This window comes from Vicia villosa, linkage group LG1 (genome assembly GCF_029867415.1).
Source record: "Vicia villosa cultivar HV-30 ecotype Madison, WI linkage group LG1, Vvil1.0, whole genome shotgun sequence".
Classification (NCBI taxonomy): Eukaryota; Viridiplantae; Streptophyta; class Magnoliopsida; order Fabales; family Fabaceae; genus Vicia; species Vicia villosa.
The window spans coordinates 17372023-17399550 of NC_081180.1; the positions used below are offsets into that span (position 1 = coordinate 17372023).

The window sequence follows — 27528 nt, forward strand, 5'->3', positions numbered from 1 at the left end:
ACGCCCGGGCTATAAACCTCGGTCGAGCATAAACATAATTCGAGCATAAACATCAAACATCCAACGATAAAATCAGATAAACACAAATAAATGTTGAAGCATAAAATGCTGAATGGTATTAAAATTCGACCAACCTGGCCGGGAAATCCAAATATTACAAACATTATCCGGGCATTGCCCCATTAAAAACATTGGCACGCAGGCCACAAAACATTGGCACGCAGGCCACAAAACTGGCACACAGGCCACAACCAAAGTTAAACAGGTCAAACATCACCATCCTCATCCTCGGCACCGATGTCCTCACCCGGGGACTCTTGCTCGTCTTCCCAGTCCTCGAACTCCGGGTTTGTTTCAATTCGCCCGTCCACGACCTTATGATAGGGACCAATGCCCTTCGTCACCAGGCGCGGATTGAGGACTTTCAGCTGATCCACTGCAGCTTTGAAACCGACCCCCAAGGTAGCAACACAGTCGACCTCCAACTCCCTCACCTTGCCCAAAAGCTAAGAACGCGTCACCAAGGCTTTCTCGTCTTCATCCTCCTCGGCAGCAGGGAGATGAGCCCTCTCCAACTCAGCAATTCGCTCGCGGAGCCTTTTTCCCTCGGCCTCCAAGTCCGCGACCTTATTCTGCTCTTTGACGAGGTCCTCCACTATGCCGCTCTGGACCTCATACTTGTCCTTGTACTGTTCGAACTCGTGCTCTAACTCATCATATTTAGTCTGGAGAGCATCGTAGTCTTTCTGAGGACAGACATTTTAAGCATTGAGAGCCAAGGCCAAGGCGGCCACCCTCATCATCCCTTCGAGGTCCTCGGACAGGTCCTTGTCTCGAGCCACCCGGTCCCGCCTGACGATGTGCCTCACCTCCTCGCGCTCGAGGAGCACATTCTTCTTTGAGAAGATTCCCCTGTGCAGAGTACAAGAGGGCAGCACTATGTCTTCATCGGAGGGGTTGTCAATGATAAGAGGACGAAGCTCCGCGGTCCCTTCATTCTTTTGCTTCTTTCCGGCTGGAGAACCACGCGAGGTCGTCCCAACTGACGAAGGAGAGCCACTGTCAGGGACACCCGCGGCAGCCGCCTTGACCTCCTCGACCCGCGATCGTTTCCCAGACGCTTTGATGGCCCCCTTGTTCTTGGCCCGCATCTTCGTAACTTTGTCATGCAAGTCGGCCATTTTTCCTGCAAAATAAAGAGTTAGAACCAAAAAGGTATTGTTTGAACAAATAATAGCTATCTCACCTAACAAAATCATAGCGTCCCCGTAACTTCCGCACTCGAGGACAGCTTTGGTGTTGATGTGCCGAGGTTCCAGCATAGGGCCTCCATCTTCCTCGAATAGGGGATCCCCGTTGGGATATGTACATATTGCCGGTCTAAACCCGTCCACAAAAGAAACGAGCCGCTGATACCCCCCTGTATCGCGCTCATTGAGATCCTCGTCCCTGAAGATGTAATAATCGGTCCCACGCTCGAAATGGTCAAGTTGCCACTCTAACGGGAACTGGGCAGCTGGGCCCACACTCCTCACCCCATCCTCAATATACTCGCGCTCCTCGAACAAATGATTCTCGGCATCAGGAGTGAGCGGCTTAATTATAAAATACCGACTCTTAAAATGCTTGATAGAGTCCTGGTAAATGGCGAACAGCTTCTTCGGCTGCTTAAACGACACCCAACTCCACTTGCCGTCCGGATCACGCAACCTCTGCAAATGAAAACTCTGAAGAAAAGGGGCAGAGTCGCTTCAACCTCCAAGTACCCGCATACGATCTCAAAGGCCCTTAAGAACGCTAAAGCGTTGGGATGAAGCTGAGACGGCCAGAGGCGCAACTAACTAAAGACACTCCGTTGCAAATGAGTGAAGGGGAGACGGAGACCAGCCTCCTTAAAGACGAACTCATACATTGCGAAACGGGGGCCGGGGAATTGCGAGCAGATCCTCTGGTGAGATTTGGGCACAAAGGCGCCCCAAGAAGGCTCCTCGTCTTGGTCAAGGTCCTCGATGACGTTAAAGGCTTCCTTGGGACGACTCGTGAAGCGCGATGCAATCATCCTCGGAGCAACGGCCACCCATTCTTCAAGTGCCCTAGGGGAGGTCTCGACGACGGGAACGTCCTCTTGCGAGCCAACAGCTTCGTCCTCGTCTAAAATGTCGAAGACGACATCATCCTTGTTCTCATCGGCCATTTACCTGAAAAGCAGAGGAAACCGTGAATTAGACTGGTCAAATCCACCCTTCCACCGCAAGTCAAGTGAAAGGGCGAGGAAAAGGGACGAGGAAAATTCCCCCAATCGTCGAATGGCCGACGAGCTAAAGCGCCCAACATAGTCGTCGCACGCGGCAGAGGTCGGCGAACTCATGCCCTCACCGAGACATGCAACCTCCGCTGCTCGTGGCCTTCATACTACTCCCTAGTAATCCTAAAAGCTGGACGTCTCATTCAAACGTTCTAGCTCCGTTCACTCAAAAATCACTTGGCAAACGCATGGGAGAAACAATCATCTTCTAGGTTTCCTCGGTTAATTCATAAACCTTGCTCGTCACACTCATCAATCGTGCCCTCCGCACTCAAAACTAATACATAAAACTTAAATAAAAATATGAAGGAGACGAGGAACTTACTTGAAGAAAGCGAAGAAGATATGAACGAGACGAGCAGGAGAGCAGTGAGCGAATCTTGAAGGCTTGGAAAATGTTAAGTGTCAAATGAGTGATCTCCTCACTCCTTATATAGGGAAAGAAGGCCAAAGGGTGTCATGATGGCCTAGGCAGCCTAGGAGACGCCATCATTGCCTACACCCCAAAGGCGGCTCCCTCCATGAAAGGCTGCCACGCGTCCCAAGGGTCTTGGAAACTCCAAAAGACGCCGCCTATTTCCATCCCTAAAAACGGCGCAGTAATGATTACAGCCTACACAGCTGACACCTGTCAATCACGCTGACGAGTGACAACCAAAACGTCAAAAACCAAAGACAACGGCCGACCAAAGTCCTCGAGTAGCCCAGGATTTAGAAACGTTACCCGTGCTCGGCTAAACCTCCTCGTTAAAGTCACCACCCTTATAAGGCTAATGACTTGGGGGGCTCCTGTTCTGGACTGGGCCGAGCAGGCCCAACCCTTGTTACCAGCCGAGCAGGCCCAATTCCCTTGGGCCCAATTGCTGGGCAACCGTTAAAGGCTGCCCCCGCGCGAAGACTCCGGCCGAGCAGAGATTTGGGCCCACTCACTGGATAACCACCAAGAGCTATCCACGCGCGAAGACCACGCGTCACGTCTCAGCGAAGGATTCGGTCATCCATCTCCGAACCCTACGCTATGTGCATCCAGAACGTGAGTCTCCTGCTGACTCAGCCCTAGCACGGGACATTCTGACCGTTCCCTAGCACGTGGGCCTCCAATTGGATCTGGCCCAATTAGGGAACCTTGGCCCAGCGCTGGGGGCTATAAATACCCTCTTCACTAGAGGGTCAGGTATTCTATTCTTCACTCTCAACCCTCATTCTCTGATAGCTACTAACTTAAGCATCGGAGAACCTTGCAGGTACCCCCCATCTTGCTCTCCAAGCCAGATTCTGCTGCCTTGACGATTCTTCTGATCAGGTACGATCAATTTCCTTGGTTAATTTACAACTATACCCTTTCCATAACTACAAATGAATCCTCACTCATAAAAGACTTTCCTCACAAAAGCACTTAGGCTAAAACATTAGTGACATAAAGTTAAAGAAAAGTTTAGAGAGTGTGAGAGATGAAAGTGTCAAAACACGATTCTGGATGGTTTGGAATGAGAAATGGAACCTCTATTATAGGCCTGAGGTTGGCTCAAAAAGGAATTTCAATTTAATGAATTTAAGGCAATCTAATCAATTAGAGCTTTTATCTAACTGATTAGATGGTTAAAATAATTGTTTGTAAGTTCTCAAAAAGGAAGGTTGAGATATCTAACTGTTGCACAAAATCAAGCCGTCTTCAAAATAGATTGGGCCTCCAGTTTTCTCATTTCTAACCGATTAGACAAATGTTCTAATCGATTAGAAAAGTAAAAAATTTTCCTATAGCTATTTTGATTGCTCCCAATTCATCTGACATAACTTCCAAACGTTTTTCAAAATATTTTCTTTTGGTAAAGCATTTTGAAAATAGTTTTATGTGTGTGCGCGCTTTAGCCTTGCACTTTAACAAAAACCGTCCTTTTACTTTACAATTGTTCACTCATTTCTAAATTAGGAGTTTACCATATGACTTCAAGATTTTGTCAGATACTTCTCTTTTTGTTGACACATGCTTGAGTAGTTTGAGACGAGGCTTTAGTTGCATTCCATTTGATTTCCATCATCAGATAGTCAAGTACATCAAACCATAATAATAAGGTTTGCATCTTTATCCGCTTAATCGTTCATGCTTGACTTATCATAATACATTAGTTGTCATCATCAAAAGTAAATGTCTTTGTTAAAAGCATATCACATACAAAACGAGGTTCTACACCTTTGACAACTTTCTCATACAATTTTAGAATATCATCTTCTTCATCAAGATTAACAACATCCTCTAGGTTTATGGTCTCTTCCTTTAAAGAACCATCATAATAGTCAGGTTGGAAAAAGGATGTTGTATATACATATGAACACTCAAATGTACCTTACATAAATCAATTACATCTTAGGCACCTTTAAATATACCAAATGTGGGATCCTTGTATAATATTGTTTCAGCTTTTTTATAACTCAGGTCTTTAACTATCCCTACCACCTCCAAATAACTCCATTTATCTACATCACATCTCACCTCATAAACTAATCCTTCATAACTAGAGTAATCAACATCTACAATTTCACCTTTATGATGGATAAAAACATGAACAAAGTCATCCAATTTTTACCTAAAAGGAAAACTACTTATTCATAACCAACAAATAATATCTTTTAGAACCAGCACCAAACCGAATTCATAAAATCCACAAAAATCCACACACTAAAAAGCATACAATCACATAGCTACAACCCAAATTCCTAAAACCAACAGAGAATCATAGTAATTAACATTTCGAATAAGAACTAACATAAACCCTAATACGAAGAACTTAACCTAAAACGAGCTTTATACATTAAATCAAGTAGATTGCACCTAGTAAATTGGAAACCAAGTCAACACTATATTAGAAAGGGGTGAAAATTAAAAACCCAATAAATCCTAAATTTGAAAGAGGCTAAACTCTAGACTTACTAGTAAACTTGTCGTCCTTTTTTCAAAATTCAGCTTTCATTCTTTCGTTTCCAGTTTCTGTTTCTTTGTTTTCAACCTTCGTTCGCACCTTTGTTTTCAACATTCGTTCCCAACCTTCATTCTCAGCCTTCGTTGTCAAAGAGAAAGAAACATTTCCTTCAAAAAAAATTGAGCAAATGAGGTAAATGAAGCCCAACTACCCTTAAATATTCCAACTCACCAAATATTAATCTACCTAAGCGACATATGACCTCGTCATTTGAATTTGACTAACGTTTTTTATTTCAAGGACAAACATGACATTGTTTGGATAATTAAGGGATTAAAATGGTATTTTTTTCAAATTAAGTGACCAAAATGAACCCCTACCAAAAAAATACGAGACAAAAAATGATATTAAGCCTGGTTATATATATTTTTTGTAATCATTTGTATTTTGCCTCTTAAATACTTAATTTTAAGAAAAAAATCATAATCATCAAGATTTATTATAAACTCTTATTTTCTTAGGCTCAGGGTAGATGGAGAGGAGGAGAGTGGATATTTATAATGAAATATAGTTGGTCCAATTTTTAGGAGGGGAAAAGAGGGGAAGGGAGAGGGCGAAATCCCTCCAAATCACACTTTTTGCGTCTTTCCGAATCGAAGTGATTTGGAGGAGAGGGAAAGGAATGTGAATTTTGATATTTAATAAAGGGTTATATAAGTTGTTGGTTCCTATAAATATTTTAGTTTCATTTTTAGTCCCTCTTGGGTTTTGGCAACGATTTTAGCTGGTTTTAGCAACGGTTTTTTTGTAAAAAAAAAAGTTGCCTAAAGGCAGGGAGGGACTAAAAATGAAAACTGCAATATTTATAGGGACCAAAAACTTATTTAACTCTTTAATAAATTAATATATTTACAAAATAATCCTTAGTTTTATTTTATTATTTTAAATTATTATTTTCTTTCGTGTTTCTGCTTTATTTTTTTCGTGATTTTTCTTTATTGTTTCCATCAACTTATTATAATTATTCTTCACCTTGAAATTAATTTTTTATTTAATAAAATAATAATTACTGTATTATTTTATTTTTAATTATAATTTTTATTTTTATGTTTATTTATGTTAATTTTTTTCTAATTTTATTATGGATTCGATTATATATATTTTTTATATAAAATTTTAAACCATTATTTTTTTATTATATTACAATATATATAATATTTAATAATGAGTTATTTTATGTATTCAAAAGTTCACATAATTTATTTTGTGTCGAGAGTTATAATACGAATCAAGTGTATTTAATTTTTTTAACGTTATGTGGTAAATTATGACTTTTTAATCACTCAATATTACAAATATTATTTCCAAATGATAATAATAAAAATTTACTTTTGAACTCATCTCTCATTGTGAACCAAACACATTTATAATCAAAATTTCCACCCTCTCATCCCCTTCGCCTAAGGATGACAATTTAGCCCATCCCTAGTGGGTGTCCACAAAAATACCCATACCGGGTAGGGTAAAAACCCGCAAAAATGGGTACGGACACGGACAGGGGTAATTACCCATTTAAATATGCGGGTATGGGTGCGGGCACGGGTACCTTACTACCCACCCCGCCCCATACCCGCACTACATATTTCTATAATGTCATTTATATTGTTATATAAAAAATGCATGTTTTTACATATATCGCTATTAAATTATTACACATTTTAATAAAAGTGTTTATTTGTTTCTCAACTCAACAATAATATGTATTAAAAAGACTTAAATTATATGATATTTTGTAATTAAATAGTTTAATTTTACTATAAATGCGGGTAAGCGGATATGGGTATGGGCATTGAGGTACCCACAAAGTACGGGTACGGATATGAATATTGATACCCACGCGGGTTTGGGCTATGGTACGAGAATTTTTTTAAACTGCAGGTATGGAGATGGGTGCTATAGTACCCTGCCCAAACTTTGTCCATTGTCATCCCTACCTCCGCCTCCTCCCCTAATTTGAACCAAATATTTGGTGACATAGAGTGTAAATGTCATCCAATCCAACCACAACTATTAAATGTATTAAATTAAATCATTCTTTTATTATATATTTTTTTAAATAAATCATTCTTTTATTTAAAAAAAACTATTTTACACTCTTTGTCGTGCATATCATTAAACCCATATATTTAAGGTTGACAAATCTATTTCATTTAAAACTAAACACGATATCATAATCATAATCATAATCATAATCATAATAATAACAAAGAATTAAAATAGAATAGGGTTCGTGTCATAACCAAGTCAAGTTAATCAACGTTAGTTATATATAAATCACTTAAAATTAAAATTAAAATTAAAATTAATCAGTATTCGTGTTTGGCATCGTGACGCGTTCACCGCGATCCTCGTTCGTATTACACTTCGTATTTTCCTCTCTTGGCAAAACATTCCCCCAAATCGTTTAATCTTCTACGCATTCTCCCTCTTTAAGCATCTCAATTAGCATCTCAGTTTATTGAAGATTCAGCAAACTAGTTCCAAATTGGAGTTTTCTTTGTTTTTTCATCCCAAACAGGTAAATTTCTTACTTACATCTCTATCAACCACCTAGATCCGTTCATAATTTCTGCATGTTTGTTTATGTTATGTAATTTTGTGTGTTTTTGATTGATATGAAGTTAGAGTTTGTAGATCGTGGTGAGTAAAATTGAAAGGGTGAATTTTGTGTAATATGATTAGGAATTATGATAGAGTGATTTTTTTAGTTGAAAGTGTTGATTAGGAGTGATTAATATGATGAAAGTATGTGATTGATGTTGTTAGAGTGTTTATGCAGGATGAAGGCAGGGTTTAATGGATTAAAGGGTAAAGAAATTTCTCTTATTTCCATTGTTTTAATGTGTAGTACCATTATTTTATGGTCATGGGAAAGAACACCTGGTCTTTCTGCCTTTCTTCCTCCCCAATCACAACTGCACCTGTATTCAGGTATACTTTATTTTTGTTTTGATTCTTGATATTCTATCAATTTGAGAAATTTATTTTTTACTTGTTTTGTGAAAGTATGTATATTGCTTTTGTACGGTACAAAATGTTGGGCGGTTAAGAATCAACACGAGAATAGAGTAAGAGTAGCAAAGATGAGGATGCCATGTTGGATGTGTCGTAAGACTAGACAAGATAGAATTAAAAATGAAAATATTAGAAAGTGTTGTGGTAGCATCTATAGTAGAGAAGATGTTGTAAAATAGATTTAGGTGGTTTGGACATGTAGAGAGACAACCCGTAGATTTTGCGGTAAGGAGAGTAGATCAGATGGAGTGAGGTCAAACAACTAGAGAAAGAGGAAGACATAGAAAGATACTAAGAGGAGTTATTAAGATTTGAGATTAACGATTTGGATAGAAGCAGGATAGAACATAATGGCGAAAATTGATCAATGTAGCCGACCTTGCTTAGTGAGATAAGGCTTGATTGTTGTTGTTGTTAAGAAGGAGTCTGTCGCTCAAATACAAAAATAAGAAGGTTAGTGTCAATCTAAAAACTATAGGGGGGTGTTTGTGATGTTTAATTGTTTAAAACTTCGGAGAGGTGAGAATAATTTTCCCTAAAATTTGAAATGCTTACATACTGAAATAACTGTCTGGCATAGTTTGTTTCTCTTGTGTGACAATATCTGTAATATCTGTACCCTTCATCTCGCCAGTCCTACCTGCTTTTCTGCATTCAGATGTACTGGTATTGTTGGATATCTAGATGAGTAGAGATATGGCCAAAACAGTCCTTATAAGGATTGGGGAATCGTCACTCCACGAGCTAGCTTTTGGAACAAATTACGCCCAGCCCAAGTTTTAAAATGGGATTGACGCTCTCAGAATCTAGTGCCGATGGCCAAAGTTGATCCAAAGTTGATGTTTGATTGACCGGCGACTAGATATCATAGATTTCTAATTTGGGACTTTTAGGGTTTCCGCCTTAAGACTTTTGAGTTTCTAATGCCAAATCGCATTTAGAGAGAAATACATGAATTGTTTTGAATGACTAGAGAGAGACAGACTGACTCTGATTATGTTTATTTTATAATAAAATAGGTTAAACTAAGTCCCTTGATTATGTAGGGATAAAATAAGAGAATATCTCAATCCATCCTGATCCCATAATAGTCTTAGGCACCTTGCGAAATTTCATTTTTGTTTTCTGCTTCCGGAGGTGTATCTCCGGAAGCACCTTTTTTTTATTTTTTTATTTAACGTTGAATTGTTCCGTAGATGCATCTACAGAACCGTTTAAACAACGTAAAAAAAAAGGTTCCGTAGATGCATATACGGAACCATTCAATGTTAAATACAAAAAAAATTGCTTCCGTAGATACACCTCCGGAAGCAGGGGTATTTTTGGAAATGCACATGGTGCGTGAGAACCCCCAAGGGGTGGAATGAGAGATTTCCTAAAATAAATCTCAAACCATGTCTACATCAGTCCTACTAATTACAACATAATATTCACATAGGATATCTAAATAGAGTATTTCAAATGTATCAGCAGAAATATAAAATTAATAGAGAAAGAATAATCCTAGTCATAAATTCATAATTTCAATCTTCCATGCAACTCTTTCACGGACATCAATATCATCCGCCTTCTTAATGAGTTGTTCTGAAAGGCCTAAGTTACGATCCATACTGCAACAACATTATACAAATCTAAAGTTTTTTCCATTCAACCTTGTGGTGGTAATGGTGGGAAGCACTGAAAAACAAAGGAATTTTTTTTTCTGAGGCTCCAGCCTTGGAGACTCAGCTATGGAAAAATGAACTTAGACCTGTAAGAAACAAGGGCAAAAAAACAAATAAATTGAAGCCCTAAAAACACAAAATCTAGGCAAGAAAAGATGTGCCAATCACTAGCTGCGAATGTGGTCAAATTGGTGCAGTTTGGAGAGCGGCGGAATGAGAAGGTGATGGTGAGTCAATTGAGGCTGGCAGGGGAGACAATGATAACTGGACTGCGGTGTGTAGTTTGCATGTACGCAAAGAACTTGTGCTGAACACTGCACATGGGTGTGGCAATGACACTTAAAATAGAATTACAATTACAATCAACAGTTATTATTATCCTAAATTATTAGCTTATCTTCATGCAACCAAGATTTAAAGTTCATCCTCACTATGAAATGCTTGTACTGTTCTCAGTTCTTTCTACACCATGTTCATTTTTGCAGATCATTTAGTTACAAGGTCTTCGGTGAAGGCACCGGATCCACAGAAACACGTGTCTGAACATGACTCATCAATACCAAAGAAAAAGACTACTGATGAGCTAGAAGAAAAAGATCTTGGTTTAGCATCTCAGACAGTATCTGTTCAAAGCTCTTCCGGAAAGAGCACGGATGAAAGTAATACTAAAACTACTTCACGTACAGAACGTAAGTAAGATGTTGCTTTCTTTATTCCTATATGGTTCTCTAAAGAGTTTGCAATGCTTAATATGTAGACTGTAGTACCATATTATGTGTCCAACAAGGACATGTTGTTGAACCCTGTATATGGTGCCACGTTTATTTACTTGTTCGTTACTATAGTAATCGTAGTCCTGCACACCACCTACCATTGTGTTAAAGCAAGAAGGTAGGGTTAAATTAAAAATAATATTAGATGCAGAGAACTAAAATACATCATATTCTTGGAGATGTTGTCACTTGTCATCCTTTTTAGCAATAAAACCCTTACCACATGATGTGGTTTTCTTTTCTCTCTGTTTATCTTATTCTCATGTTATCTTCTCGGGGCATAAATTTCTTTCATTTTGATGGTGTAGAGATCCCGTCAAGTGTGTCCGATGAAGAAACAAAACATGAAAAAAATTTGGAAGCTGGGAAAAGCCATGCTATACAAACTTCTTCTAACCTAACAACATCTGAGGCTAAAAGTAATGAAGCTAAGGGGGAGAAAAATTCCAAACAAGAAGAACCTAAAATAGATCTCATCACGAACATTCCACAAAAAAGCTCTTTACCTGTTACAAAAGAAAGCTGGAATAATGCTACAGAAAACAATGGTACTTTTCTTTTGCTTATCATCCATGAAATTCTATTGAAAGGTTCACTTTCTTTTGGATGAGTTGAAAAGAAGCTGATGCATGCTTTTCAACATGTTTTATAACATTGAGCTGCTTTTTAAAAAATATATCTGAATTTTTATAAGGAACCAATTTTTCCTATTATTTCTAAAGAAATGTTGAACATGATAGGTCAAGGAAAATTGATATATGTTCTTCAATTTATTTTCTAATGATAGCCTTTCTAGTAAAGTGCATCTTCTAATTTTTTTATAGGAAACTATTTTTCTTTTTGATTTCTGAAGACATCTTGAAACCTTTAATAATTATCATAAAGCAATGAAACACAAATTCTCTGCTGAATCGCTCCCGATACGTACCGATACACCACAATACGTAGTCGATACGCATTGAAAGTGTATCCAAATTTTTATTTTAAATAATAAATAAATTAGGATAGGTCGCGATACGGAGGCGACATACCGGGATACACAGTCGACCCTCGGAAATGCCACGAATACAGCCTGTTTATCCCACGAGTGTTCAATTTTCCAGTACATGAATCAAAATTCCCTTAATCACTCTTCTCTCGACTTTAACTACCTCTTCTCTCTCCTATATAATTTGTGATGCACCCATTTGTCATTACTCTTGAAGTTTCATCATTGTCTCTTGATGAACCGGATTTGAAAGCTGCTTTATTTACCGATGATGGCGAAGGAGGAGACGGCATTGATGCTATTCCAATATCTTAGTTTAGATTTAATATTTAGTAATGTGTTAAAAGTTGTGTTATGAGTTTGGTTTTTGTTAGACAATGATTTAACTAATGTCTAATTTTAATTTTTTTTATATATGTATCTTAAATGTATCATATCCTATATTTTTCAATGAGTGACATATCATCATATTGTATACATATCGTATACATATCCGATACTCATTTTGTGTCCGTGCTTCATTGTCATAAAGTTAGACTACCAGACAGTATATTTATGCGCGTTGCTAACAAATGGATGTTCTCTTGTTGACTTTTTCTCCAGCCTGTAACTATGCAAAAGGAAAATGGGTCCCAGACAACAAACGTCCTTTGTATTCGGGTTTTGGTTGCAAACAGTGGCTCTCTTCGATGTGGGCTTGCCGCATGATGCAACGTACTGATTTTGCATATGAGCAGCTTAGATGGCAACCAACAGATTGTCAAATGGAGGAGTTTGAAGGTTCTAAATTCTTGAGAAGGTATTTCATTCTCTTGTTCCATGCATATAGATTGGACCTTGGGAACATTTCATTGATTTTATGTCGAACATAGTCATTTTTCAATTCTTTTACCCATAAGCTCATTTGAAATGACAGAGGCAGGAGATACTTCTCGATTTACTTGAAAGACAGTTGGTATGCTTTGGTTGGGGCATGTGTTGTCATGATAGTGTCATGTTACTCAATTTAGAATATTTTTGTTCTTGTATGACTGATAACTTTACTTTTATAAACTCCCTCTGTTTAGATAAATGCGCCAACTTTCCCAGCTACATTTTTATTATTTTTTTATTAGCCCACATTTTTTGGTTCAATTGGAATAAAAAGCTGTAAATGTATAATAATTGTTAGTCTTTATGTATTCAGGATGCAAAACAAAACTCTAGCTTTTGTGGGAGACTCATTAGGCCGGCAGCAGTACCAGTCTATGATGTGCATGGTATCTGGAGGTGTAGAGATGAAGGATGTTGAAGATGTGGGTAAAGAGTATGGATTGATTGTAGCTGGGGGCTCTGCCCGTCCTAATGGGTGGGCGTACCGTTTTTCGAGCACTAATACTACCATTTTGTACTACTGGTCGGCAAGCTTATGTGATGTTGAACCTATTGATGTAAACAACCCAAAGACAGATTATGCAATGCACCTTGACCGTCCCCCAGCATTCCTGCGTCAATTTCTACACAAGTTTGATGTTCTGGTTCTCAACACTGGTCATCACTGGAATCGAGGAAAACTAAATGCCAATAGATGGGTAATGCATGTTGGTGGTGTGCCAAATACTGATAGGAAGCTAGCAGTGATTTGGGCTGCCAAGAATCTTACGATTCGCAGCGTTGTTAGTTGGGTGGATTCTCAACTTCCAAAACATCCAGGTTTGAAGGTGTTTTTCCGTACCCTTTCTCCTAGGCATTTTTTCGGTGGGGAATGGAACACAGGAGGCAGTTGTGACAACACTAAACCAATGTCGGTTGAAAAAGAAATACTGGAAGAGGAGTCCAGTGACCCAGTTACTGCAAGTGCGGTGAAGGGAACACGGGTCAAGCTCTTGGACATAACAGGTCCTTCTCAGCTTAGGGACGAGGGTCATATATCACGGTACAGCTTAACAGCAAAGCCTGGTATGCAGGATTGCTTACACTGGTGTTTGCCGGGTGTTCCTGATACATGGAATGAAATGCTTTTCGCTCAAATATAGTTTGCACATCATAGTTTCAGGAGATTATTTATTTGGCCGCGAAAAGGTGAAAGCCATTCCTTGGCTAGGAAAAGATCACTTTTGCAGGGGATGCAGCAGTCATAGGGCTACGCTATACTATGTCCCGAGTTTGAATTATAGAGCTGATTTGGCGAGACATTGAAAGATATAGCGTGCGCAGACTAGTTATACCGCCCTGCCTTAAAAATATCTTTGATTAGGCAAAGTTTTTGAGGTGTTTAGTATATAAACTTATTGGACATGTAAATTAGTTACTTTCTTTGTATGGTCCCTTGCGCGTCCTCAACTGAAAAGAATGGTAGATAGTCGAAGTTGTTGCAGTATAGGATTGCTGGAAGATAGTTACTGAAGTGAGTTCTTAGCCTTTGTTGAGGATTAAATCAATTTAGGACAAGATGCTGATGCTCTCTCTCCTTTTAATATTTTTTTTGGGGGAGAGGGTTGGAACAGAAGAGTATGTTGTTGGTCTCAAATTTTATTATTCGTTATAGAGAAGTCAAAGCATGCCCTGATACATGCTGTGTTGAATATATTGAACATTATCTTCTAAGTACAGCTCACCTGCAATAATATTATAAGTGGGGTCTCTGTTTGCTGCAATAGATTTAAAGTTTATAGTTTATTATTTTCTTTTAATCTTACGTTTATTATCTTGATTGGAAAAAAAATTAAATATTAATTCAAATTGATAGAGTACGTTGTTGCAAAAATAAAAAGAATAAAAAGGCAAAAATAAAAAGGATGAATCTGCGAACAAATTCAGAGCATCCATGTTGATAGTATAAAAAGACAAATTGCATAAGACTGCAAATATGACTGTATTGAAATGTCCGAAATATCCATGCCTCTCGATCTGTAGCGCGGATGACACCAATGTCATATATTGGATTTGCACTAGATCGAAACTAATCATTCAATCTGAAACAAATGAACACCGCACAAATATGGGAAAACAAAATACACCGCACTAAGACAAGAAATAAAAATACACCGCACAAAGACGAAAAATCAAAACAAACAACACACTAAAATGACGAAATCACAAAAAAAAAACAAAATAAATACTAAATATACGTGAAAATCACTTATTTAACTAATAGAGAAACAAAAACGATTTGGAGGTGTGATTTTGGATCAAAATCGATCGATTTTGGATCAAAATCGATCCTAAATCATGCTATCTGAGACATTGTTATTTTACATTAGAAGTCATTAAACCATTCATTTTACAAACTCTAAAAATTAAACAATGCATTGATGTTATTAGTTGTAAGAATTTCTTCAATTAAAAAGAGAAAATTTCAATCTATCCCTTAATCTCTTAACCACATGGCGAAATTTCAATTATGTTCCCTGATTCCGTAGATACACATCCAGAAGCACCTTTTAAAAATTTAGTTTTTTCCGTAGGTACATCTACGGAACGTGTTAAAAATATAGTGTTCAGTAGATGTACCTACGTAATCTTCTGCTATATTTTAAATCAATATTACTTCACTCCAAAACTCTAATATTTTTAACAAAAATGGAACATCAAATTATAGTACATCAAAGTAGTGCAATTTAAAGGCAATGGAATATAGTACAACAAAAGAGTACATCGTATAGATCACCCAAATAGTGTCAAATAAATAATCAAAATAAGGTGAAAAAATATAATCCAAATACAGATATCAATAAAATCACAGGCATCACTAGTGTGTGTGTCAGACAACATCTTCCTCCTCTACCTAGGCTCTGGCCCCGCATCTGCGTCTACGACATCGTCTGTTGGCTACTCTGCCTCTACCGTCAAGTGCCGCACCGATCATGGCACAATATTGACGGTACAAAATGTCTCATCTGTCACCCTAAATATATCATCCAGTATATGCTTGTGATCAGACCCCTCAAGGAAGAAACCATCGGTAATGCCTACCCGAGCCATGTTAAGTATCTCCCGACAGAGAGGAAGAACATCGACAGTGTGGTCCAACTGAGACTGATGAGTCTGCAAGATCTCCTCATGGACTGGCCTGTGAGGTGATCCCACTGCAGTGGGGATCATGTAGGGGTGTGACACCGTGAAGTACCAAGTGATGTACCCGTCGACGCAGCTCTAGTTTCTCAGATCTAGTCGCCCGAGCCTCGTCAAGAACCATGTGATGGTCCTAGTCTACAAAGACCTCATCTATCTGCCGACGGGTCATCAAGATAGGAGTTGAGACAAGAGGGTCGCGAGGTATCGTCTGACAGTAGCCGAACTGCCGCAAGACGCGCTCCGGAAGATAACGAACAGTGATGGTCGAACTGGAAACCAACCATCCAGAATATAGGGCAACGTCATCCCACGGAACCGTCTCACGGTGAGCAGCATAACAGTCGTATAGGATGTCTTCTGCAGCCATGCAGTTAATAGAGTACCTGAAAGGATCCGACACCTAGTTCCCTCTAAAGGACATGTAAGCACTAGCACGGGGCATGGCCTCAATGTAGCCAGACACCAATCCCCAGCTAATGATCATGGGAAAGTGTTGTAATATCCAACCCTGGAAAAAAATACGGGGATCAAACGTGATCACAAATATATAATGAACAACTTTGAGAAAAAATAGAATGATATAAGATTGTTACCACTAAGAGGGAACAACTGCCAGCCATAGTCCTTGCCTTCTACAAGCATCTCTCCCCCTGGGTAGCCCACAGGCTCGTCATGCGCATCAGCCTCCTCGTGCAGCTCAATAGGTGGCATCGGATATCCAACATCGTCTGGAGGTGGCACAAGAGTAGAAGAAGTGTCCCAGCAGCGTCTGCGGGCGAAGGGTGTCTAATAGGAACCCTCACCATCGTCCCGAGGCCTCCGGGATGAGGTAGTAGAATTAGAAGGCCCCTTAGCTGGGACAAATGTAACAGGTACCTCTGTTACAACGGATGTATCAGGTGCATCTGCTGGAATGACGGATCCATCAGACACCTGTGGTAGCATATGCATATGTGCACGCTGCACAAAGGCCTGTTGTGCAATCCTCCCAAATATAATGTGGTCTGGATGATTGGCCATAATGTATGCATTGTATTACAAATAAAATTGAGTTAGATACAATTTAGTTATTAAAAAGAGAAGGAAAAAAAATAAATTTACTTTCGTAGATGTATCTATGGAACGAGCTAACATTTCAAAAAATTGGGTTTGTTCCATAGGTGCATCTACGGAACTATCTAACGTTTCATTTGTCCCGTAGATGCACCTACGAAACGTCCTGAAACTCCAAGGACGCAACAATGGCGGTTGTCACTGTTTCAGAGGCTTAAAAATCCCATTTTGGCGGCTTGATCGTCCGTTTTACACATCCAAAAATACCTACATTGTCTCTAAACTATGTTTCTAGAACTATCCAATTATTTATGCACCTAAAATTGAATTCTAACTCTATTATGGGAAAACTCGAAAATAACTCGAAAAGTAAAAAACTTATCTATTAAATTGAGTTTTGGAGGAGACGAAGTCTGTTGATCGTTGACCGCTGATGTTGATGTTCCCTGACGAACTTGTGAGAAAACATCGAAGTTTTGTGGAGCTTTGATTTTAGAGGTTTAAAGAGTTTGGGAGAGTAGAAGTTGAAATGAGAAGAATGAGAGAGGAGAAGAGTCTGATGCGAGTTTAACATCAAATTTTTCCGTAGATGCATATACGAAAGTCTTTCGTAGATGCACTTACGGAACAAAACAACTCTGAAATAAAGAAAAAAAAATGCTTCCGAATGTACATTTACGAAACCTAGGAAGACATTTTTAACAACGCGTATGGTTCATGAGATGAGAGACTAAGGGGTGGGATCAGAGACATTAAAAAAATATGGTTATATTATACTGAAATTCATAAATTCGTTAGATTTCCAATTAAATTTTGATATTTTAATGATTTAACTTCATGCACAATAAGTGTATTAGTTTTTATTCATAGAAAAATTCTTGTATAAAAAGATTTAAAAAAAGGATTTTGTTTCCTCTATATCCAAGCTGATGACCGATTTCAACACACCAAAAATCCCCTACACTTCTTCAAGCCACTCTTACCACTTAGAATTTCATTTCATAACAAATTTATTCGATCAACCCAACTCCATATTGTCCAAGAAAAATGTGACGTGATTACCAAAAATCTGGTTTGTATAGAACTTAAAAATGATAATATGCTCTTGCTCAGTGTCCATCTAGAAGCGGAGGTTTTTAAAGACAAGTGTATTCTATGGAATGGCTTAGTTGTCAACCTCTTGGACAAAAAGATAGGATACAACACTACAAAAGAAATGACTTTCAAATGGTTTCAATGTTTCAAAAATGATTTTTGATCATGGATAATGACATCCAATATGGTTATATTTTATCAAACAACATAGATACAAAAGTACTCCCATATTATAGGAAAAATTTATTTTTAGATTTATTGAATAATTAATATATTTGATCTATATGATCAGATACATTAATTATTTAATTAATTTAAAAAATGAATTTCTCTTATAATATGAGACAGAGGAAGTATCTCCGATGATCTTTGGATGATTTTTGATCACTATTGAATGCCGAAGTTTGTCTTGCCAAATAACAAAGTGGAAAGAACCATTGTTTGGATCAGTGTTCATTAGTATAAGATGCAATAGAAAGAGCGCTACATTGTTTGCATTTATTGCAAATGCTAAGACCATCTTGAAAGTGTGAAAAACACAAGAAAAGAAGGGCTAAAATATGTTTTCTTAAAAAAAAAATCTAGTTTGTTAAATTAAAATTAAGTTTAAGCACAATTGCCGAAGATAAAGAGGTAGGGAATAGAAAAGACTTGCAAAGTTTATCATAGTTCACCCTATTATATAAAATTATGTCCAATCCTCCCACATTTGAGAATGTCAACAAAGGCTTATAAGTTAGAGAAGAAAGAAGATGTATTATAAATGTAAAGTTGTATTGGTTTGATGATTTAGAAACTTCTATGAAGGTGGTATGGTGGAATAAAGGTGGAGATTCAGGTGATATCAATGTATTTTGTTTAGGCAAGGGGATGAACAATGCATTAGGATCAGAGGGAGTACAACGATGAGACATTTTGTCCACAAACCTCTCAAAATATTAAATTGATGATGTTGATGAATTAAAGGAAATAATGAAGTCGAGTTTGATTGGAGAGTGAGATACAATGATAAGTGTTGATTGATTTTTTTGGCAAGAAGGAATGGATGAATCATTAGAGTTTGGATTTGAGTTAAATGGATATACAAAAACCTTCTTTATTCTATTCAACATATACTTAACTTCTCTAGAGATAAGAGGAATTTCATCATCATCTCATGCTTTATTCAATCAAAATTTTCATCCTTTGATTCTTCATTTTTTAACGTGATAACTTCGATCTTTTTTCATTATGACTTAAGTGAATAGACTTATGTTTCCTCTTAAGTTCATATTTTTTTAGTTCAATCTCATGACTCTATAAGAAAATTATTAGGTATTCAAGAGCTAAGGCATTCAAGTCCGTTTATGGAATATCAATAATCATAGTCTTCATTTATTGGAAGACTATTGAAAAAATTTCTTGACATGATCAACAATAGTATTTCATTTGTTCAGAACTTCAAGCCCTGACAATTGAGTTTGGAATCTATAAAACATGGATTTCACGTCTTCATCTTCTTCCATTCAAAATAGTTCACACCCCTTTACAAAGACAATTGTCTTAGATTCTTTGACTTGTTTGTTGCCTTCATAGTTAATACTTAAAAAGTCATAGATACTTTTTTATGTTTCTTTATCATGATTTTTTTTCAAATTCATTGAAGGTGATAACATCTATTATAAAAATCCTTGCCTTATGATGAATTTTGTATTCATTTTTTGTGCATTATTCAATGTCTTTCTAGTCATCAGTACACCAACATCATTTATAAGTGAGTGCAACATTCTTCTACTACTTTATCCCACATCTTTGTATCTTTAGATATAAAATAGTTAAAAACGAAGTTGCATGTCTCTGGCATATTAGGGGAGACCTCCATGTGGTTTTGTTGCTTGTTCCTTAAGCTTTATTTTGAATTTAATTTCATATTTGAATCTCTTCTTCAATTGTGCATATTTAAGGATCGAGTTTTTAATTTGTGTTTTAGCATCCATAATTCAAAGTGTTTGCGTTTGAGTTTGAGTATTGTTAATTCTTTGTGTTATGATTGGCATTATCTTTGGTAAAACTAACTTATGGGAACATGTTGAACAAGATGTACTATTCACTTCAACTAAAGAAGACATGTCGAGAATGATGTTCTATGCAGGATCCATTCGACATTGCGTCTGTTAAAGCTACAACTTGATCTGTTGAAGTTTGTTTAGTGTACCGTAGCAAAATATTTTGGAATATTATGCAATCCTATGTGTCGCTTGATTTTAGAGATAAGAGATTGTCTATGTTTTCAAGATATTTGATTGGTTTCTAAATATGCAGAATATTTAGGAAACTAATGATTGAATCCCTATCTTCATGGAGAAGATTAAAGAGTATTTTCTGGAGTGCCCTGCTGTGATTTGAAGCCCAAGTCCATACCAGAAGATTGTTATAAATAGAAAGCATCAAACCTATTATTCAGTGGAACTTATGCTTCATACTAAGAAACTCCCATATTATTTCTGGGCTGAAGCTATGAACACTGCATGTTATATCAATAATAGAGTAATTGTCAGATCTAGAACTTCGATTACTCTCTATGCACTGTGGAAAGGAAAGAAGCCAATTGTGAAATATTTCCATGTTTTTGGAAGTAATGCTACATTCTGGATGACCGTGATCACAGGAGGAAAATGGACCCTAAAAGTGATGAGGGGAATATTTCTAGGATACTCTACCAACAATAAAGCAAATAGAGTGTTCAACACAAGAACAAAAGTGATTATGGAGTCTATAAATGTGGTTATTGATGATTCACCAAAAGAGGGTGATGTCATAGATGATGTTGGAACATTCTTTCCTATGGATAATAGTGAAACATTTGCGCCTACAGAGAATGTTGAAACATCCCCTCCTATGGATGTTAATGGTGGTGACTCAACTGCAAATACATAACCCGAAGACTCTGAGGCCGCGAACAAAGGACCCTCTATCAGGATTCAAAACGATCATTCTAAGGAGCTTATCATAGGAGATATGAATAAAGGGGTAACTACCAGGTTAAGAAAATTTGTGTCAAACTCCTGCTTTGTTTCAAAAGTTGAACTAAAGAGTGTCAAGGAAGCCCTAACAGATGAGTTATAGATTAATGTTATACAAGAGAAACTTGAACAGTTCAAGAGGAATGAGGTTTGGGACTTAGTACCAAGACCTAAAGGAACTAATGTTATTGGAACAAAATGGGTGTACAAGAACAAGTCAGATGAATAAGGTGTTGTTACCAGAAACAAAGCCAGACTTATTGCTCAAGGATACACTTAAATTGAGTGAGTGGACTTTGATAAAACATTTTCTCCTGTAGCTCTCTTGGAATCTATCAAGTTACTACTTGGAGTAACATGTATTTTAACATTCAAACAGTTCTTAATGGATGCTAAGAGTCCCTTCCTAAATGGATACCTAAATGAAGAGGTGAATGTTGAACAACCAAAAGGATTTCGTGATCCTGCCTTTCTAGACCATGTGTTCAAATTAAAAAAGGCCTTGTATGGCTTGAAACAAGCTCCCAAATCTTGGTACGAAAGGTTGACTGAGTTCCTAGTTCATCATGAATACAAAAAGAGTGGAACAAATAAAACTCTCTTCTTTAAAGAAAAGAATGGAAAAGTCATGGTAGCTCAAATCTATGTGGATGACATCGTCTTTGGTGGGATGTTAGATGAGACGGTCCAATATTTTGTCAAGAAAATGCAATTTGATTTTGAGATGAGCTTGGTTGGTGAATTAACCTACTTTCTTGGGTTGCAACTCAAGCAAATAGAAGACTCTATTTTTCTTTTCCAAGGAAAATATGTAGAGAATATTATGAAGAAGTTTGAGTTGGAGAATGCCACTCACAAAAGAATTCCTGCTCCTACATACTTGAAGTTATCCAAGGATGAAAAGGGGGTTAGTATAGATCAAAGTTTGTATAGAAGCATGATTGATAGCCTTCTCTACCTTACTGCTAGCAGACTAGATATTACTTTTGCTATTGGAGTATGTGTTAGGTATCAAGCAGAACCTAAAGCAAGTCATCTCAATCAAGTCAAAGAATTATGAAGTATGTGAATGGTATGTGTGACTATGGGATACTTTATTCACATAACTCAAACTCTCAGTTGTTGGGTTATTATGATGCTTATTGAGCTGGAAGTGCTGATAACAGGAAGAGTACATCTGGTGGATGTTTCTTTCTAGGAAACAACTTGATTTCATGGTTCAGCAAGAAACAGAATTGTGTATAACTCTAGCTGAGTATATAGCAACAGGTAGCAGCTGTTCTCAACTTGTATGGATGAAGCAAATTCTGTCTGAATACAATGTCACACAAGATGTTATGACATTGTTCTGTGACAATTTGAGTGCTATAAATATTTCCAAGAATCTTATTCAACATAGTAGGACCACGCACGTTGACATCAAACATCATTTCATTAGAGACCTTGTTGAAGACAGAGCCATTACCTTTTAGCATGTGAAAACGGAAAATCAGCTTGTTGATATTTTTACAAAGACTATGGATGCAGTTTAGTTTGAACAATTAAGGAGAAAACTGGACGTCTGTGTGTGTGAAGAATTATAGCAATTATTGACTGGAATGCAATCATACATTGAAGAGAAATAAAGAAGATCAAAACATTGTCTCTCTCTCTCTCAATGAAATTAGTGCAACTTCAGTGAGGATTCAGATATCCTGTTTCCATCAAGGATATCCGTTTGATCCAGGAATTTCAGTGCAGCTTGCTGGTGTTGGCCTAAGATTTATTTAACATTACATATTATATACTAATGTATGTGTGTGGTTGTTCTTGTTGGTTACTTGCCTACCTTTACTTTGTCCTATTGTGGCTAAAAATGAGGAGTAATATTGTGTGTGTTTTTACATTAACCTCTAACCATTGACTGAAGGGGAGGAATTTATTTTTTTCTCTGGTGTGTTGTTGGTGAGGTGTTGTTGTTGAATGGGAGTGTTTCTTAACAGGTGTGAAGAAGAGTTGTATTGGCATGAGTGCAGAGATATCAGATACAATGTCTTGACATCATACTGTCTGGTTGAGAATCTCTCAACTACTGTGTACAAATTTTACTGACTACTAACATGGTTTGCATGTTTGTTTTTTTGTTGCATCTCTGATTGTGGAATTTCTATTGTATATTCTCTACAAGGCTGGGAATTATTTGTGTGATTGATTTATTTTAAAACATTGGTTGTTAAGTTGTTTTAGCCAAAAAAAAGTCAAATGGGAGATTGTTAATTCTCTGTGTTATGATTTGCATTATGTTTGGTAAAACTAACTTATGGGAACATGTTGAACAAGATATTCTATTCACTTCAACTAAAGAAGACATGTCAAGAAATATGTCCTATGCAGAATCCATTCGACATCGCATCTGTTAAAGCTACAATTGGATCTATTGAAGTTTGTTTAATGTACATGTGCATAATATTTCAGAATATTATGCAATCATATGTGGCGCTTGATTTTAGGGATAAGAGATTGTCTCTGTTTTCAATATATTTGATTGGTTTATAAATATGGAGAATATTTACGAAACTAATGATTGAAGCTCTATCTTCGTGGAGAAGATTGAGGTGTATTTTCTGGATTGCCTTGTTATGATTTGAAGCCTAAGTCCAGACCAGAAGATTATTATAAATAGCAAGTATCAAACTTATTATTCGGTGGAACTTACATTGTAGTTTGTGTTGGGATCTGTGCAGTCTTGTCTATTGTGAGCCTTTCTAATATCATCTTGATAGAAGAGTTTGGTGTTTTCATTGAGTTGTAAGTTCTGTGTTCATTCATAAGCTTTTAAGTATTGAGTGACTGTGTTTTGGAAGTGTGTCTTCTAATATTTGTAATTGATCATCACGATTGTGATTGAGGGGGATTGAGGAGGGTCTCATACCTAGGTGAGTCTTAGGTAGAAGTATAGCACGGGTAGTGATTAAGTGAGAAGGTTGTAAGCCAGAAGTTGCTTACGTGTGAACCGGAGGTTGTTTGCATAGTATTTAGAATTGATACTATCATAGTTGACTTATCCCTGGCTTGGTAGCCCCTAGAGTAGGTATTGTTGATACCGAACTAGATGAACAATTACTTGTGTTCTTTAAAGTTTCTACACTACACTTTTACATACCTTGTCATTGTGTGTTGTTTAGAGATCATTGTCTCGACATCTCTTAGGACATCTGAGATCTAAACACCAGAATTTCAAGTATGAACATTATGCTTTAGGTTAATTAGTAGAGTTTTGTTAAATAAGAGCCATAATTGATATTGATTCAAGTCATGCCAAAAGCAGAATCTCAAAACACCTTTGAAAACATGAGTTTTTGAGATCTTAGAAGTGTGATTTGAATCACACATTCCCCTAAGTTGAATCAAATAAGGCATAAAGGAATCAAGGTTTTGTGTATGCTTATGAGTCAAATCATGAATTACACTTGATTTGAATCACACACACTGTGAATCAGATCACAGGTTATGCATGAGTCGAATCACAAACCTTCCTCTAGCCTTTGCCAAGTTTGAGTCGAATCATGAACAAACCATAACTCAAATCATAGACCTTGTAAGCCGAATCATACATTGTTCTTGACTCGAATCACAGAAAAATGAGTCTCATTTAAGTGTAGATCTAGTTTCTCATTACTTTGCTAGCTTGATTTAAATCACCAAATGCTCTTCACTCGAATCAAACATGATTTTTTTCACTAATTTTTGTGTTTCATCTCCAACACATATAAATCATTTTTTTCTATCAACTTTTCATAATGTTAGAAATACATTCTTTCATTGATGACTTGAAAACACACAAACCATTTATTCTTACATTTTCAAAGAGCTTTGGATTTTCTTGAACCACTTGCAATTGATTTATTTCATCTTCTATTTTATTCTTTTTCCATTGTTACATGGATTCAAATTTCATTTTGAAAGATTCATGATTGACTGATGAGTTTCGTTTTTGGATTTAATGTTTCTTTGAAGATTTGTTTAAGATTTCAGAGGCTTGTAAGAGTGTGTGATGTTGTAATTGGTTATGACAATTCTAGTGAAAAAGAAGGTTCTTCTTTCCAGATTGACCTTGGTAGTACTGTGTGTGAGTCTACAGGCAGGGTAAAAGTTCTTTTTATCTTTGGAAAGACCAAATATACTAGTGGAATTATGTGAGAATTTCAACAGACGAAGACTTAGGAGTAGGTTGTTGGAGCTGGAAGTTTCAAGAAAAGATCTCGAGTAAAGATTTTGCATAGGGTTCAGTTCGTTGAGTTGTGAACAAGTCAGCATATGCGGTGTCATGTGATGCACTTCTATGATACCCATGCAGCGACGAGGCGAGTTCTTAGTTATAATTAATTTGACATATCAATTTTTTAATATATTTCGTACATTTATGGTAATTTTTAAATATTTTTTAGTCAGAGTTGCTTTTAAACTTTTTTTTGGGGTAAAATATAGTAATTAAATAACTTTTCAAATAAATATATGAAATAAAATATTAATAAAATTTTAATAGACAAATATTTATATATCAAAATTAAACATTTCATAACAAAATTAAAATCAAAATTTATATAAAGTCTACAGTTTTGACAGGTCTCAAGATTTTAACTTCAAGAAGAAATTATCCATATATATTTTAATAACGAGATTACATACATCTTTAAAATTAGACATATGATTATGCATAAAATAAAATAAAATAAAATAAAATAAAATAAAATAAAATAAAATAAAGAATTAATAAACAATAAAGCAAATAAACCTGAATTATTAAATAAAGACTACAATAGTGTCATTTCTTCAAATGGATATTTTTATAGGAACGTACAAATGAAAAAGAAAACTTTTAACCTCATATGCTTTTAAAATATGAGAAAATTAACGATTCACTGAAAGTGTAAAAAATATTTATATCAATAACGATCAGATATTCTGTCAAATTAGATTGTATATTTTAAATTAATTGTATGATATGACAGTATGATATATTTTTATTGAATAATAGTATAAAACTTTTATACACTGTCAGTGCATCTCCATTAAATTCTTAAAATATTTGAGTAAAATATAAAAATTAATTGAATAATAAAATTATAATATTTTTAATAAAGGTAATTTTTTTTAATATACTTTAAACATTTATTTTGATTTTTAAACATTTTTTTAATCACAATTGCTTTTAAAATCTTTAGGTGAAATACAGTAATTAATTAATTGAATAATGAAATCATATTTTTAAAATAAATATCTAAAATAAAAAAGAAATTAACTGAAATGTACTGACATTAGTGACTCACAACCGTTGATAAGTTAAAAATATATTACTTTTATTTTTATTTTTAAAAAAAATAATACAATTCAATAGTCATGATGCCGCTGATTGTTTAAATTTTTTTACACTGACAGTACATAGTAATTAAACTCAATAAAAAATAAATAAAAATTTTCAAATAATGAATATAAATATTCATATGAACAAAATTAAACACAAAAATTTTATTAAATAAAAAGTATAGAGAAAAAGGATGGTGCACTAACACTCAACCAATCAAGATCATATATCTCATCAAATTTATTTTTAAATTATTGAGATGACATGACAGAATGATATATTTTCAATCTATAAAAATATAATTTTTTTACTATCTTCGTTAAATCCAAAAATATATTATGAAAACGACCTAAAAGTTTAATGAAAAATATAAGCATGTAGTATGAATTAATTAAACTTCATTTTCTTTTTCTTCGGTCTAAGTTCTCATTTAATTCCTTAATAAATGACATTAAAGCGCTACTTGAAATAGAACACAAAGCAAGACAAAAGAAAATGAAATAAAACTCAAAAAAGAAAACTCTGGTTGAACTTTTGTTAACGTTAGAATTGAAGCTTCTTGATCCAAGTAGATGATGCCAAAATCCTAACAATCCTAACAATAGTTTGTTGAAAAGCAAGCACAAAAGGTTGTTGCAAATCAATAGACTCGTAGGTTGGCAACACCCTTGGAGGAGTGAATATAACTCTCAGAATAACATATGTCATTTTAGCGGTACTCCAACGGTCAAGTTGTAGCATGGTGACAGCTAGTAGCTTTTTTTTCTTAATGAATGCTGACTTGGACAACCCTCTCATTCACATTAATCAATGCATGTGCATTTAACCCCATTTTTGTAATTTTATAACAAAAATAAAACAAATCATTATCAGCATCAACCGAATTTAGCCAAAATCACCTACAAATCCAACATTACTTAAAGAAAAAATTTCGGGTTACTAGTGTATAATTATATTCAAACTCCAAATTATTAAAAAGTATCAATTTCATTAAATTAGCTCAGTTGATAGTCGTGTTCGTGTTTGTACGGTAGAAAAACTAAAATATCAATTATAAAATTACTTGAAGAAAAAAAAAAAAAAACAACCGAATTCGGGTCCACTTTTTTAGTAGAAAGATAATCCGAATCTGCATTCCAATTACCGACTAGTTGATCCACACGTGTCGAGCCGCAAATGGTCGCACGTGGCTTATAACGGAAAACCAGAAGCTTATACTTTAAGAAGGACCCACACTACACTCACCTCACCTCTC

At 36.1% G+C, this 27528-nt stretch overlaps 1 protein-coding gene across 2 annotated transcripts; it reads left to right on the forward strand.

The window, feature by feature from the left end:
• The first annotated feature begins 7576 nt into the window (after nt 1–7576).
• On the forward strand, nt 7577–14381 carry LOC131629836 (protein trichome birefringence-like 16). 2 transcript variants are annotated; one of them, XM_058900638.1, is made up of 6 exons: nt 7578–7801; nt 8063–8214; nt 10448–10651; nt 11044–11283; nt 12327–12522; nt 12910–14381. In XM_058900638.1, the coding sequence occupies exons 2-6, from the start codon at nt 8064–8066 to the stop codon at nt 13736–13738; spliced, it is 1620 nt and encodes a 539-aa protein (XP_058756621.1). In that variant the 5' UTR covers nt 7578–7801; nt 8063; the 3' UTR covers nt 13739–14381. The 2 variants fall into 2 exon arrangements, with proteins under 2 accessions (XP_058756627.1, XP_058756621.1); XM_058900644.1 differs by lacking the exon at nt 11044–11283 and having other exon boundaries at nt 7577–7801.
• The last annotated feature ends 13147 nt before the right edge of the window (nt 14382–27528 follow it).

What these genes read in the sequence shown, in the direction of transcription:
- LOC131629836 (XM_058900638.1), top strand. Translation starts at nt 8,064, where the DNA reads ATGAAGGCAGGGTTTAATGGATTAAAGGGTAAAGAAATTTCTCTTATT. An exon ending in ACAACTGCACCTGTATTCAG is followed by an intron (nt 8,215 to 10,447) that starts GTATACTTTATT and finishes TCATTTTTGCAG; the next exon opens with ATCATTTAGTTACAAGGTCT. An exon ending in GGTTCTAAATTCTTGAGAAG is followed by an intron (nt 12,523 to 12,909) that starts GTATTTCATTCT and finishes TTATGTATTCAG; the next exon opens with GATGCAAAACAAAACTCTAG.